Genomic DNA, 12,695 nt, shown 5'->3' with positions numbered 1-12,695 from the left:
TTATAATAACATTAGAATGTTCTGGGACTGTAACCTAATGAAGGAAGTGAAGGAAGAGGTAGTCACCTGAAAAACTTAGGCACTATATCAACCTATCCACAATGCAGAAGTGTTGTAAGTGAAGTCAAACATTTCAGGTAGTAAGAAAGGAGACAATCTTCTCTGTTGAGTTACTCACATGTGGAACCAATATAGCACAAAGAGATATTGTAGTCAACCAGCAGCATTCCTGACCTTGGACCTAGGTAGCAGGTAGCAATGAACTTAATCCTTCCTTTCTGCAGAGAACAAATCAGGCCATTTATTTACCCTCTGTTTAAGTGTCTGTGCCACACTTTGATGAAACTGTATAATAAATTAGGACTTCGATGAACTATGCTTATTGGCATTTTTTTTTGTTTTATCAAAGCATGTATATATGGTGTCACTACACAAATTATGTTCATATTAAAAGATATTATTAGTGCTATATGCAAGCTTGGTATGTCTATTTCACATAAATTAATCTCTGATGTATCCCTGAGTGGAAACTCTATGGCTACCTATTTCAGAGTCACCCTCCTCATAAATTTTTCAAATCAATCATTTATTAACCTATCCATTATCCACTTCTTTGTGACAGCTCTCTTCTGTCCATCATCTTCAGCCCATGAGTGGGTGATTTCATCCAGTAAAATCTCTATCTCCAATAGAATGCTTCTCTGCACACGTAAAACTTTTTCCATTCAACCTTTGATGGAAACTCACTCTAAGTCAGGACACAACTATAACTTCCCTTGTATACCTTCTATTTTTTCTTCTTTATATGCTTCTTTCATCACACAGCTTGATTCTTTCTGTCCAAAACTTAGACTGACATACATGTCCTTTTAATATTTTGAAAATATATGGTGCCCATAGTATATGAAAGTTTTGTATCCACTGTACATTTAAGGACATGAATAATTGTTTCTGAGAGAATACTCATGAACATAGAACAAAATAATTTGTGTTAAAATTGGGCAGAAGGCAGATAACATGATTTGAAGATTCACAAGAACATTGGATAAAGGTATAATCCCAGATGAATCTAGAAAAGGTGCTCATATGTAAAGAGCAGAGAAAACCCATGACATTATGCCTGGATGGAACAATTATTGAGTAGCTGAGTTACCAGGATTAAATAAAGTGAGATTGTGTGCCAGAATAGATGTTATGTTATGTGAGATTCTGTCTTTATTTACAAACCACACCTTCCAGTATTAGTCTCTTATTCTTCTGGGATCACTGTGAACAAGAGGTTGCACTGTAAGTTGTGCTCAGTCCAAAGGGATATATCTGCAAAGGGTTTACTTACCCAAATTCCAGGAAGCATTCAGGGAAAGAAAATGGAAAGACTGATAGAGCCAGAGGATCAGGGAATTTTCTGTGACATTGTGTCCCCTAGTAACAACAGAAGCTACCCATAAAGTGTTGAGGAAGGAGGACACTATTGATTGTGACAAACAGAATGGACCACGGCCCAGGAGGCTTCACATCTACAAAAAATCACTATGGAATGGAGGATAAAGCTGTGAGCAGAAGTGGTGCTCTTCCCTATGGAACAGCATACCAATGGATTATCCAGGATGAAAAGATCAGTCCTAAAAACATACACAGAAATAGTGTTCTGTGGAGTGTACAAGATATATTTAGGAATGTGCCTGTGTGTATGTGTGTGTGTGTGTGTATGTGTGTGTGTGTGTATGTGTGTGTGTATTTGTGTGTGTGTGTATGTGTGTGTGTGTGTGTGTGTGCGTGTGCATGTATAGCAGTATAAGTTCACAGGAAAAATGGATAAAAAACCATGAATTTGAAAAAGAACAGTGACAAGTATGTGAGAGACTAGTAGTAAAGAAAGGGAAGAGAACAATATTCTAACTAAAATTCAGGTTCACAAACATAAGGAAAGGAAAAAAAATAGAAGGACCTGTATGGCCACAATTGCATCTACAACTCATTTTGAAAGGAAAATGGAACCAGTTATGTACTGCCTAGAACAATACAATATCTGAAAAACCTGGATATGGAGGAAAACACATGGTAACTCTGAATAGAACATGATACAAATCAAAATAATGTCTCACTCATAGACTAGCCCTTGTTTTTTATTCAAACAGTTTCACATTCTCTACATATAAACCTGTACTGTGCCTAAACTGGAGAATCAAGAGAACCACATGTCTGTAATGAGTACTGACCTGATGAACCCTGCAGCTCTGCCTATCCTTTGCTGATTTGCATATATCCAAAGCACTGACATGAGGACTTCTTCATAATCAGGTCACACCCTGTGTTTGAGTCAGCCTCACACAGATCACACACAGACATGGGTGTGCCCACTCAGCTCCTGGGGTTGTTGCTGCTGTGGATTACAGGTAAGGAAAACAGCATTGAAAATCTATTCTGCTTCCTGTCAACAATGTTTCTTTATCTCTGTGAAAATCCTCTTGCAACACAGTTAATCATGTGTGGATTTCTTTTCAATTTTCCAATGTTAGATGCCATATGTGACATCCAGATGACACAGTCTCCAGCTTCCCTGCCTGCATCTCTGGGAGAAACTGTCACCATCCAATGTCGAGCAAGTGAGGACATTTACAGTGGTTTAGCGTGGTATCAGCAGAAGCCAGGGAAATCTCCTCAGCTCCTGATCTATGGTGCAAGTAGCTTGCAAGACGGCGTCCCATCACGATTCAGTGGCAGTGGATCTGGCACACAGTATTCTCTCAAGATCAGCAGCATGCAAACTGAAGATGAAGGGGTTTATTTCTGTCAACAGGGTTTAAAGTATCCTCCCACAGTAATACAAGCCATGACATAAACCATGCAGGGAAGCAGAAGTGAGAGTACAGGGTGCCCCTAATGATTCTCATGATGTCTCGAGCTTCTCAACTGCTGTGAGTTTTTCCTTTGCTGGGGTTGTTTTTACATAGGAGTCAAAGAAATTATTGTGTGTCCTAAATCCTTGTTTCGTCCCCATGTCTATTATGAAAAGAAAGGAATGGTTTACATTACTTATTTAAAAAAGGAAAATAAAAACACTAAAATACCTGTTTATGTGTAGCAGAATATTCACAGTAGTGGCTTCATTTAAGAATGTTGTACATACGCAACAGAGAGAGAGAGAGAGAGAGAGAGAGAGAGAGAGAGAGAGAGAGAGAGAGAGAGAGAGAGAGAGAAAAGAGAAGAGAAGAGAAGAGGAGGGGAGGGGAGGGGAGGGGAGGGGAGGGAAGAAGGGGAGGGAGGGAGAGACCTTGAGCTATTTTGGAAGGAAAAATCTATAGGATTAATATACTAAGGAAGAAGTCTGGGAAAATAGATTAATGATTATGAACATTAACTGTTCTTACATGGGATCTGGGTTCAAGTCCCAACATTCACTTGATTTCTAGGTTTTGATAACTCCAATTCAAGGATTCTTTTTAAGCTACTCTTCCTTCCTTTGAATGAAGGAATTTGTGCCAGTGTTGAGGCAGGTAAGCAAATGCATATAGGCAAGGAGGAAAACACATCTAAATTGATTTCTTAAACTTGGACCAGATTTAGGTAATTTGATCTCATTAACTATATTCCAAACAAATTTGACTTAGTATAGTTATGAAAAAATGTTTCCTGATGTAATACTACACCCTGATCGAGCACTACAAAGAACTGTTATTGCATAGAAACTCAACCCAGGGTACATGCTATTTCTTATATTAAGCTCAGTTTTAGAGATACATTACTTGTACTATGTTAAGATGTGTAGGAAGTGTCTGGCATATTTATAGTCAGATAGTATAGATGTCACTTGTGCTATTAGCCACCCGGGTGTTAGGGCTCAGGGGAGATAGTTTAATGATCACATATAATTTCTATCCGATGTTTCCCTCCCTGGGAGATCTATGTTACCCAATTTAGTTTCTTCCTCTATAACTTGCTTCTCTGTGCCTAGGGATCATACATTAGTTATTTGATACTTAATGAATTATGTTTCAATTTCTGTGATAAGACATCATAGCCAAGGCAATGTATCTAAACAGAATTTATCTGGGGAGTTCTTACTTCCAGATGATTAGTCCAGGACTAACATTGTGGGAATCATGGTAGCAGACAGTCAGGAATGGACCTTATGAAGTAGTTAATAACTTAAATCTTCTCCTACAAATAGGAGAGCCATAGAGATAACTGGGAGTGACAGACATGAGATGGATATATTTACTTACGATTTTTGATAAGCAAAATAAAATGAAGAACAAACATTCTTTGTCTCTCAGAGTACTTCCAAGTGATTACATTAAAGATTGGATTTTCTATTCCTCACAGGTAGAATGTAATTTTAAACCTTGGTTTCAGGGATTTTCTGAAATGTCATAGTATACCCAATGGAGATTGGTTCATAGAATATTGATTAAATTGTTTTCATTGGGCATAAAATGCATTACTACATGCTCAATCTATATCATTGAGATATGTTTTCTGCCCTCAGGAGTAAAAGCATAAATCAAATATATATTAAATGTTATGTCAGTAAAGCTCACAGAATTGCATAAGTCATTGAATCATTTTGTGATAGATGTTTAGGTAATGACCAGGACTGTCAGGGCCAGTAATACTGCAGAACAGTTGATGTTGTATGGGTAATTAGGTAAGCTAAAAAAAGCTAAGCAAGAATGGAATGAGGCAATGACTGTAGAGAATAGAAAAATTTTACCAAAAATCCGCGGGTGAACTAAACATAAATCCAGGACTGGGCAGTATAGTATATTTGATTCCTTCTGACTGGATAGGGAGCCAGAACAACAGCTGAGGGAAGGTTATCATTCTAGAATGGTGATGGCAAGACAGTGGTCTAAAACACAAGAATATGGGAAAGCAGGAGAGATACAATTTAGGGAACCTCTGATCATTTTCCAATGAAATGATGAAAAATTTCTCCTTAGTTTTTTTTTCCTGAAGTTCAATTTCATACAAAAAATTTCAGGGGGAGTGCAAATAATATAATAGTCAACACGGAAAATAACTTGTGATCTTCATTGCATTTCTGAGTCTGTGCTGTGTTAGATGACTCTGTCCTAAATGGGAGAGTATCAAGGAAAGCACACACTGAGCCTGAACCTGGAGTTATACAAAACACAATACAACTCTAAGTCTCCACACTGCACATTTAATTTAGTAGATAAAGGAGTGTATCCCTATTCTGTTATGGGAGAGTTGCAGATGCTGAGACAGGTTGAGTTTTTGAGGTGAAGCTACTCCTCCACTGTTTACATAATCCACAGTTTTCCCTTCTTTTCTTTTCTTTATTTATATCTATTATATTTATTTACTTACATATTTTTAAATTTTATTTATTTATTTTTTTTAAATCCCAGATTTTATTCCCCTCCCATTCTACTCTCTTTTCCATCAGTCCCGAATTCTGCACCCTACCAGACCTCTAAACTCACTGGGGCCTTGAGGATTAGGTGAATCTTCTCTGATTGACCACAGACCAAGGAGTAATGATCTGTATATGTGTTGGGAGCCTCATATCAGCTGGTGTATGCTACATGGATGGTGGACCAGTGTCAGAGATCTTGGGGGCCCAAGTTAATTATGCTGCCACTCCTTTTACAGGGTGGCCATCACCTTTCAGCTTTTTCCTAATTCAACCACAGTGGTCAGCACCTTCTATCCATTTCTTGGGTGCTAATATCTGTATCTGACTCTTTCAGCTGCTCGTTCAGGAATCTTTTGGAGAGCAGTCATGATAGTTCCTTTTTGTGAGCTCTCCATTTCCTCAGTAATAGAGTCAGACTTTTAGGCCACCTTATGAGCTGGATTCTGCGTTGGGCCTGTTGCTGGACCTTCTTTTCCTCAGATTTCTCAATTTACATCTCTGCAGTTCTTTCAGAAAAATAATTAGGGGTAGAAAATTTGATTGTAGTATAGCAACCACATTAATCACTTGATACCCTGTCTTTCTGCTAGAGATGGACTCTAAAAGTTCCTTCTCCCCACTGTAGAAATTTCTTCTAGTCCCCCCTTCAACTTTGAGTCCTCAGATTTTCTCATCCTTCTGGTCTTTGGTACTTTCTAAAGGGTAACGCCAACCACTTACCTCCAGAGGTTGCCTGTTTCCATTCTTTCTGCTGGCCCACAGGCCTTCAATCCTTTTCTCCCACCCAATACCAGATCATGTTCCTCTCTTCTGATATTGAATAGATATGGGAGAGTGGGTATCCTTGTATTGTCTCCAATTTTAGTGGGATTGCTCCAAATATCTCTTCATTTAATTTGATATTGTCTGTTGGTTTGTAGTAAATAGCTTTTATTATATTTATGTATGGACCTTTAATTCCTGGTACTCCAATACATTTGAAAGGGTGTATTTTTTTTGTTAAATGCTTTTTCTGCACGTAAGGATATGATCATGTGATTATTTTTCTTTGAGTTTGTTTATATGGTGGATTAAGTTAATGGATTTTCGTATATTGAAACAACCTTGCATCCGTGGGATGAAGCCTACTTGATCCTAGTGAATATTGTTTTTGACATGATTTTGGATCCAGTTTTCAAGGATTTTATAAATTTTCCTTCAATATTATACAGGGCAACTGGGCAGTTCACATCACAGTCTGAAGACCTCCCAGGGCTCCTCTGGTATGTAGGGCAACTGACCCAAAAGACTGAAAGTCTCCCTGGAGAGTGGCTGTGCACAAGAACAGAAACTGCAGTCCATTAACACCCCCTCCTATCCCCAGAGAACAGCTTCACACAGAAAAACACTGTGCTTGCTCCTGTGAAGACCCAAATATCTGAAGTCCTCCCAGGAGATCTGCTGCAGCCAGAGCATCAAATCAGCAGCTTCTCTGTCCCTCTGAGTACCCTCCAGATGGAAGAACCCACAGGAGGTCTGCTACAGCCAGGGCCACAAGCCTACCAGGAGAGCTGTTGCAACTCTGACAAAAGAAGCAGACTCTGGAGTCAACCAGACCAGCAAACACCTGGGATAAACAGATGTAGAGAGGCAAACCCAGGACTATAAGCAACAGAAGTCAATATACAAGGACATCATTAGAACCCAGTTCTCCCACCACAGCAAATCCTGGATACAACAACACACCTGAAAGTCATGAAGCTGACCTATAATCCTATCTCATGACGATAATCGAGTCCGTTAAGGAGGATATAAATAACTCACTGAAGAAATACAAGAAAACACAGGTAGACAGGTAAAAGTCCTTAAAAAGGAAACAAATAAATCCTTTAAAGAAATACAGGATAACACAATCAAACAGGTGAATCAATTAAATAAAATAGCCCAAGACCTAAAAATGGAAGTGAAAACAATAAATAAAACACAAATGGAGGTAAAGTTGGAAATTGAAAATCTAGGAAAAGGTTTAGGAATTACAGTTGTAAGAACCACCAACCGAATGAAAGAGATGGAAGCAAGAATCTCAGGTGCAGATGATGACTTAGAAGTGATTGACACAACTGTTAAGGAAAATTCAAAACATAATAAAGTCTTAACCCAAAACATCCAGGAAACTCAGGACACAATTGTTGGGAGCGATGCCCTTGATGCCCTCCATTATTGATGTTATTATTACGGTTAGAACTAAGTATGACTGTAAAATCCCCAGCCAGCTGCAGAAGACTAATACAAATCTGGTGGTCAGGATGAATGATATGATAAAGTTGTGACCTTCCTGAGAAATACATCTGATGTCAAGGTACCCAGTGTGATGACCTGTAACCTTTCTGAAAAAGCAACATCCTGTTAATATCAGCTGATCACATGAATATTGTGTCCTTGGCCTGTGTAAATGTTTCACACTTCCCCACTCCTTCTGTTACCCTGTCATGGTATAAATTCAGCCTTGGGAAAAAATAAAATTGTTGCCTTGAACAGGCTCTTGTCTTGGAGTCCTTCTTGGCCTCTCTTGTCCCCTATTCTTTTCCAGGTACCCTCAGCACCTGTTGTTGACACACAATGAAGAGACCAAAACTAAGAAAAATTGAGATAGAGGAGAATGGTGATTCCCAGCTCAAAGGAACTGAGAATGTCTTCAAAAAATCACAGAAGAAAACTTCTCCAACCTAAGGAAAGAGATGACCATAAATGTACAGGAGCCTACAGAACACCAATGAATGGGACCAGAGAACAAAACTCTCTCATTTCTTAATAGTCAAAAAAGTAAATGGACAGAAGAACTATTAAAAGCTGCAAGGGAAAAGAGCCAAGAAACATACAAATGTAGACCCATCAAAATTACACTAGAATTCTCAACGGAGACTCTGAAAGCCGGCAGGGCCTAGTCAGAGGTCATGCATTATAAGAGAACACAAATGCCAGCTTAGGATAATATATCCAGCAAAACTTTCCATCAACATTGATGGAGAAACCAAAATATTCCAGGAAAAAAATAAGTTCATACTGTATCTATCCACCAATCCAGACCTACAGAGGATCCTAGAAGGAAAACTACAATACAAGGAAGATACCTATACCAAAGAATTAATATTAGGTATCTCTCAACAAAGCCAAAAGGAGAAAACCACAAGCACATAAAGTTACCTAGAAAAACAAATATAACAGGAACCAACAGTCATTTGTCTTTACTATCTCAATATTCATGGACTCATTCACCTATATAAAGACATAACCTAATAGAATGGATATGCAAACAAGATCCAGCATTTTGCTGCATACAAAAAACACACCACAATACAGAGGCAGACACTATTTCAGTAAAAGGATGGAAAACGGTCTACAAACCAAATGTCTGTAGAAACAATCTGGAGTGACAATCCTATTATCCAAGAAAATAGATTTTCAAACAAAAATTATCAAGTGTGATGAGGAAGGACACTTCATATTCATCGAAGGAAAAATCCACCAAGAGAGAGTCTCAATTCAAAACATCTCTGCCCCAAAGTAAAATGCATCCACATTAATGAAAGAAACTTTAATAAAGCTCAAAACACACATTGAGCACAGCACAAAAATAGTGGCAGACTTCTGCAGCTCACTTTCTCCAATGGACAGGCCATTGAAAGAGAAATTAAACAGAGACACAGTGAAACTATTACATTATTAACCAAATCTATTTAACAAATTTATACAGAACATTTCCACCTAAAACAAAAGAGAACACATTCTTTTCAGCATCTCATGGTACTTTCTCAGAAACAACATTAAAATTGGTCACAAAACAACCCTCAACCAATATAATAAGATTTAATTAATATCACACATTGTATCAGATCACCACAGACTAAGGCTGGTCTTTAATAACAACATAAATGACAGAAAGTACACATACCCGTGGAAGATGAACAATGCTCAACTCAATGTTAATTTGGTTAATTGATAATTTGGATGAAATAAAGAAAGAAATTATAGACTTTCTGGAATTTAATCAAAATGATGACACATCATACCTTATGAGACTCAATGAAAGTAGTGCTAAGTGGAAAATTCATAGCACTAAATGCCTTGGCAAATATGGAGACATCTTTTTTTTTTTCCTTCTTTTTTTTTTTATTAACTTGAGTATTTCTTATATACATTTCGAGTGTTATTCCCTTTCCCGGTTTCCGGGCAAACATCCCCCTCCCCCCTCCCCTTCCTTATGGGTGTTCCCCTCCCAACCCTCCCCCCATTGCCGCCCTCCCCCCATAGACTAGTTCACTGGGGGTTCAGTCTTAGCAGGACCCAGGGCTTCCCCTTCCACTGGTGCTCTTACTAGGATATTCATTGCTACCTATGGGGTCAGAGTCCAGGGTCAGTCCATGTATAGTCTTTAGGTAGTGGCTTAGTCCCTGGAAGCTCTGGTTGCTTGGCATTGTTGTACTTTTGGGGTCTCGAGCCCCTTCAAGCTCTTCCAGTTCTTTCTCTGATTCCTTCAATAGGGGACCTATTCTCAGTTCAGTGGCTTGCTGCTGGCATTCACCTCTATATTTGCTGTATTCTGGCTGTGTCTCTCAGGAGCGATCTACATCCAGCTCCTGTCGGTCTGCACTTCTTTGCTTCATCCATCTTGTCTAATTGGGTGGCTGTATATGTATGGGCCACATGTGGGGCAGGCTCTGAATGGGTGTTCCTTCAGTCTCTGTTTTAATCTTTGCCTCTCCCTTCCCTGCCAAGGGTATTCTTTTTCCTCATTTAAAGAAGGAGTGAAGCATTCACATTTTGATCATCCGTCTTGAGTTTCGTTTGTTCTAGGGATCTAGGGTAATTCAAGCATTTGGGCTAATAGCCACTTATCAATGAGTGCATACCATGTATGTCTTTCTGTGATTGGGTTAGCTCACTCAGGATGGTATTTTCCAGTTCCAACCATTTGCCTACGAATTTCATAAACTCATTGTTTTTGATAGCTGAGTAATATTCCATTGTGTAGATGTACCACATTTTCTGTATCCATTCCTCTGTTGAAGGGCATCTGGGTTCTTTCCATTTTCTGGCTATTATAAATAAGGCTGCGATGAACATAGTGGAGCACGTGTCTCTTTTATATGTTGAGGCATCTTTTGGGTATATGCCCAAGAGAGGTATAGCTGGATCCTCAGGCAGTTCAATGTCCAATTTTCTGAGGAACCTCCAGACTGATTTCCAGAATGGTTTTACCAGTCTGCAATCCCACCAACAATGGAGGAGTGTTCCTCTTTCTCCACATCCTCGCCAGCATCTGCTGTCACCTTAGTTTTTGATCTTAGCCAATCGCACTGGTGTGAGGTGAAATCTCAGGGTTGTTTTGATTTGCATTTCCCTTATGACTAAAGATGTTGAACATTTCTTTAGGTGTTTCTCAGCCATTCGGCATTCCTCAGCTGTGAATTCTTTGTTTAGCTCTGAACCCCATTTTTTAATAGGGTTATTTGTTTCCCTGCGGTCTAACTTCTTGAGTTCTTTGTATATTTTGGATATAAGGCCTCTATCTGTTGTAGGATTGGTAAAGATCTTTTCCCAATCTGTTGGTTGCCGTTTTGTCCTAACCACAGTGTCCTTTGCCTTACAGAAGCTTTGCAGTTTTATGAGATCCCATTTGTCGATTCTTGATCTTAGAGCATAAGCCATTGGTGTTTTGTTCAGGAAATTTTTTCCAGTGCCCATGTGTTCCAGATGCTTCCCTAGTTTTTCTTCTATTAGTTTGAGTGTGTCTGGTTTGATGTGGAGGTCCTTGATCCACTTGGACTTAAGCTTTGTACAGGGTGATTAGCATGGATCGATCTGCATTCTTCTACATGTTGCCCTCCAGTTGAACCAGCACCATTTGCTGAAAATGCTATCTTTTTTCCATTGGATGGTTTTGGCTCCTTTGTCAAAAATCAAGTGACCATAGGTGTGTGGGTTCATTTCTGGGTCTTCAATTCTATTCCATTGGTCTATCTGTCTGTCTCTGTACCAATACCATGCAGTTTTTATCACTATTGCTCTGTAATACTGCTTGAGTTCAGGGATAGTGATTCCCCCTGAAGTCCTTTTATTGTTGAGGATAGCTTTAGTTATCCTGGGTTTTTTCTTATTCCAGATGAATTTGCAAATTGTTCTGTCTAACTCTTTGAAGAATTGGATTGGTATTTTGATGGGGATTGCATTGAATCTGTAGATTGCTTTTGGTAAAATGGCCATTTTTACTATATTAATCCTGCCAATCCATGAGCATGGGAGATCTTTCCATCTTCTGAGGTCTTCTTCAATTTCTTTCTTCAGTGTCTTGAAGTTCTTATTGTACAGATCTTTTACTTGCTTGGTTAAAGTCACACCGAGGTACTTTATATTATTTGGGTCTATTATGAAGGGTGTCGTTTCCCTAATTTCTTTCTCGGCTTGTTTCTCTTTTGTATAGAGGAAGGCAACTGATTTATTTGAGTTAATTTTATACCCAGCCACTTTGCTGAAGTTGTTTATCAGCTTTAGTAGTTCTCTGGTGGAACTTTTGGGATCACTTAAATATACTATCATGTCATCTGCAAATAGTGATATTTTGACTTCTTCTTTTCCAATCTGTATCCCTTTGATCTCCTTTTGTTGTCTGATTGCTCTGGCTAGAACTTCAAGAACTATATTGAATAAGTAGGGAGAGAGTGGGCAGCCTTGTCTAGTCCCTGATTTTAGTGGGATTGCTTCAGGTTTCTCTCCATTTAGTTTAATGTTAGCAACTGGTTTGCTGTATATGGCTTTTACTATGTTTAGGTATGGGCCTTGAATTCCTATTCTTTCCAGGACTTTTATCATGAAGGGGTGTTGAATTTTGTCAAATGCTTTCTCAGCATCTAATGAAATGATCATGTGGTTCTCTTCTTTCAGTTTGTTTATATAATGGATCACGTTGATGGTTTTCCGTATATTAAACCATCCCTGCATGCCTGGGATGAAGCCTACCTGGTCATGGTGGATGATTGTTTTGATGTGCTCTTGGATTCGGTTTGCCAGAATTTTGTTGAGTATTTTTGCGTCGATATTCATAAGGGAAATTGGTCTGAAGTTCTCTTTCTTTGTTGTGTCTTTGTGTGGATTAGGTATAAGAGTAATTGTGGCTTCGTAGAAGGTATTCGGTAGTGATCCATCTGTTTCAATTTTGTGGAATAGTTTGGATAATATTGGTATGAGGTCTTCTATGAAGGTTTGATAGAATTCTGCACTAAACCCATCTGGACCTGGGCTCTTTTCGGTTGGGAGACCTTTAATGACTGCTTCT

The 12,695-nt window shown here is 38.8% G+C and overlaps 1 gene segment (V, D, J or C); it reads left to right on the top strand.

The window, feature by feature from the left end:
• Window positions 1-2,319: 2,319 nt before the first annotated feature.
• Window positions 2,320-3,678, top strand: LOC134478837 (immunoglobulin kappa chain variable 12-41-like). The segment is given in 2 exon segments: window positions 2,320-2,396; window positions 2,520-3,678. Coding segments are annotated over 2 exon segments (372 nt in total).
• Window positions 3,679-12,695: the final 9,017 nt, after the last annotated feature.

The sequence above is a fragment of the Rattus norvegicus genome, chromosome 4, assembly GCF_021556685.1.
Source record: "Rattus norvegicus strain SHRSP/BbbUtx chromosome 4, alternate assembly SHRSP_T2T, whole genome shotgun sequence".
NCBI classification, from domain to species: domain Eukaryota; kingdom Metazoa; phylum Chordata; class Mammalia; order Rodentia; family Muridae; genus Rattus; species Rattus norvegicus.
Note: the sequence above shows the minus strand (reverse complement) of the source record. Positions and strands in the feature narration are given on the sequence as shown.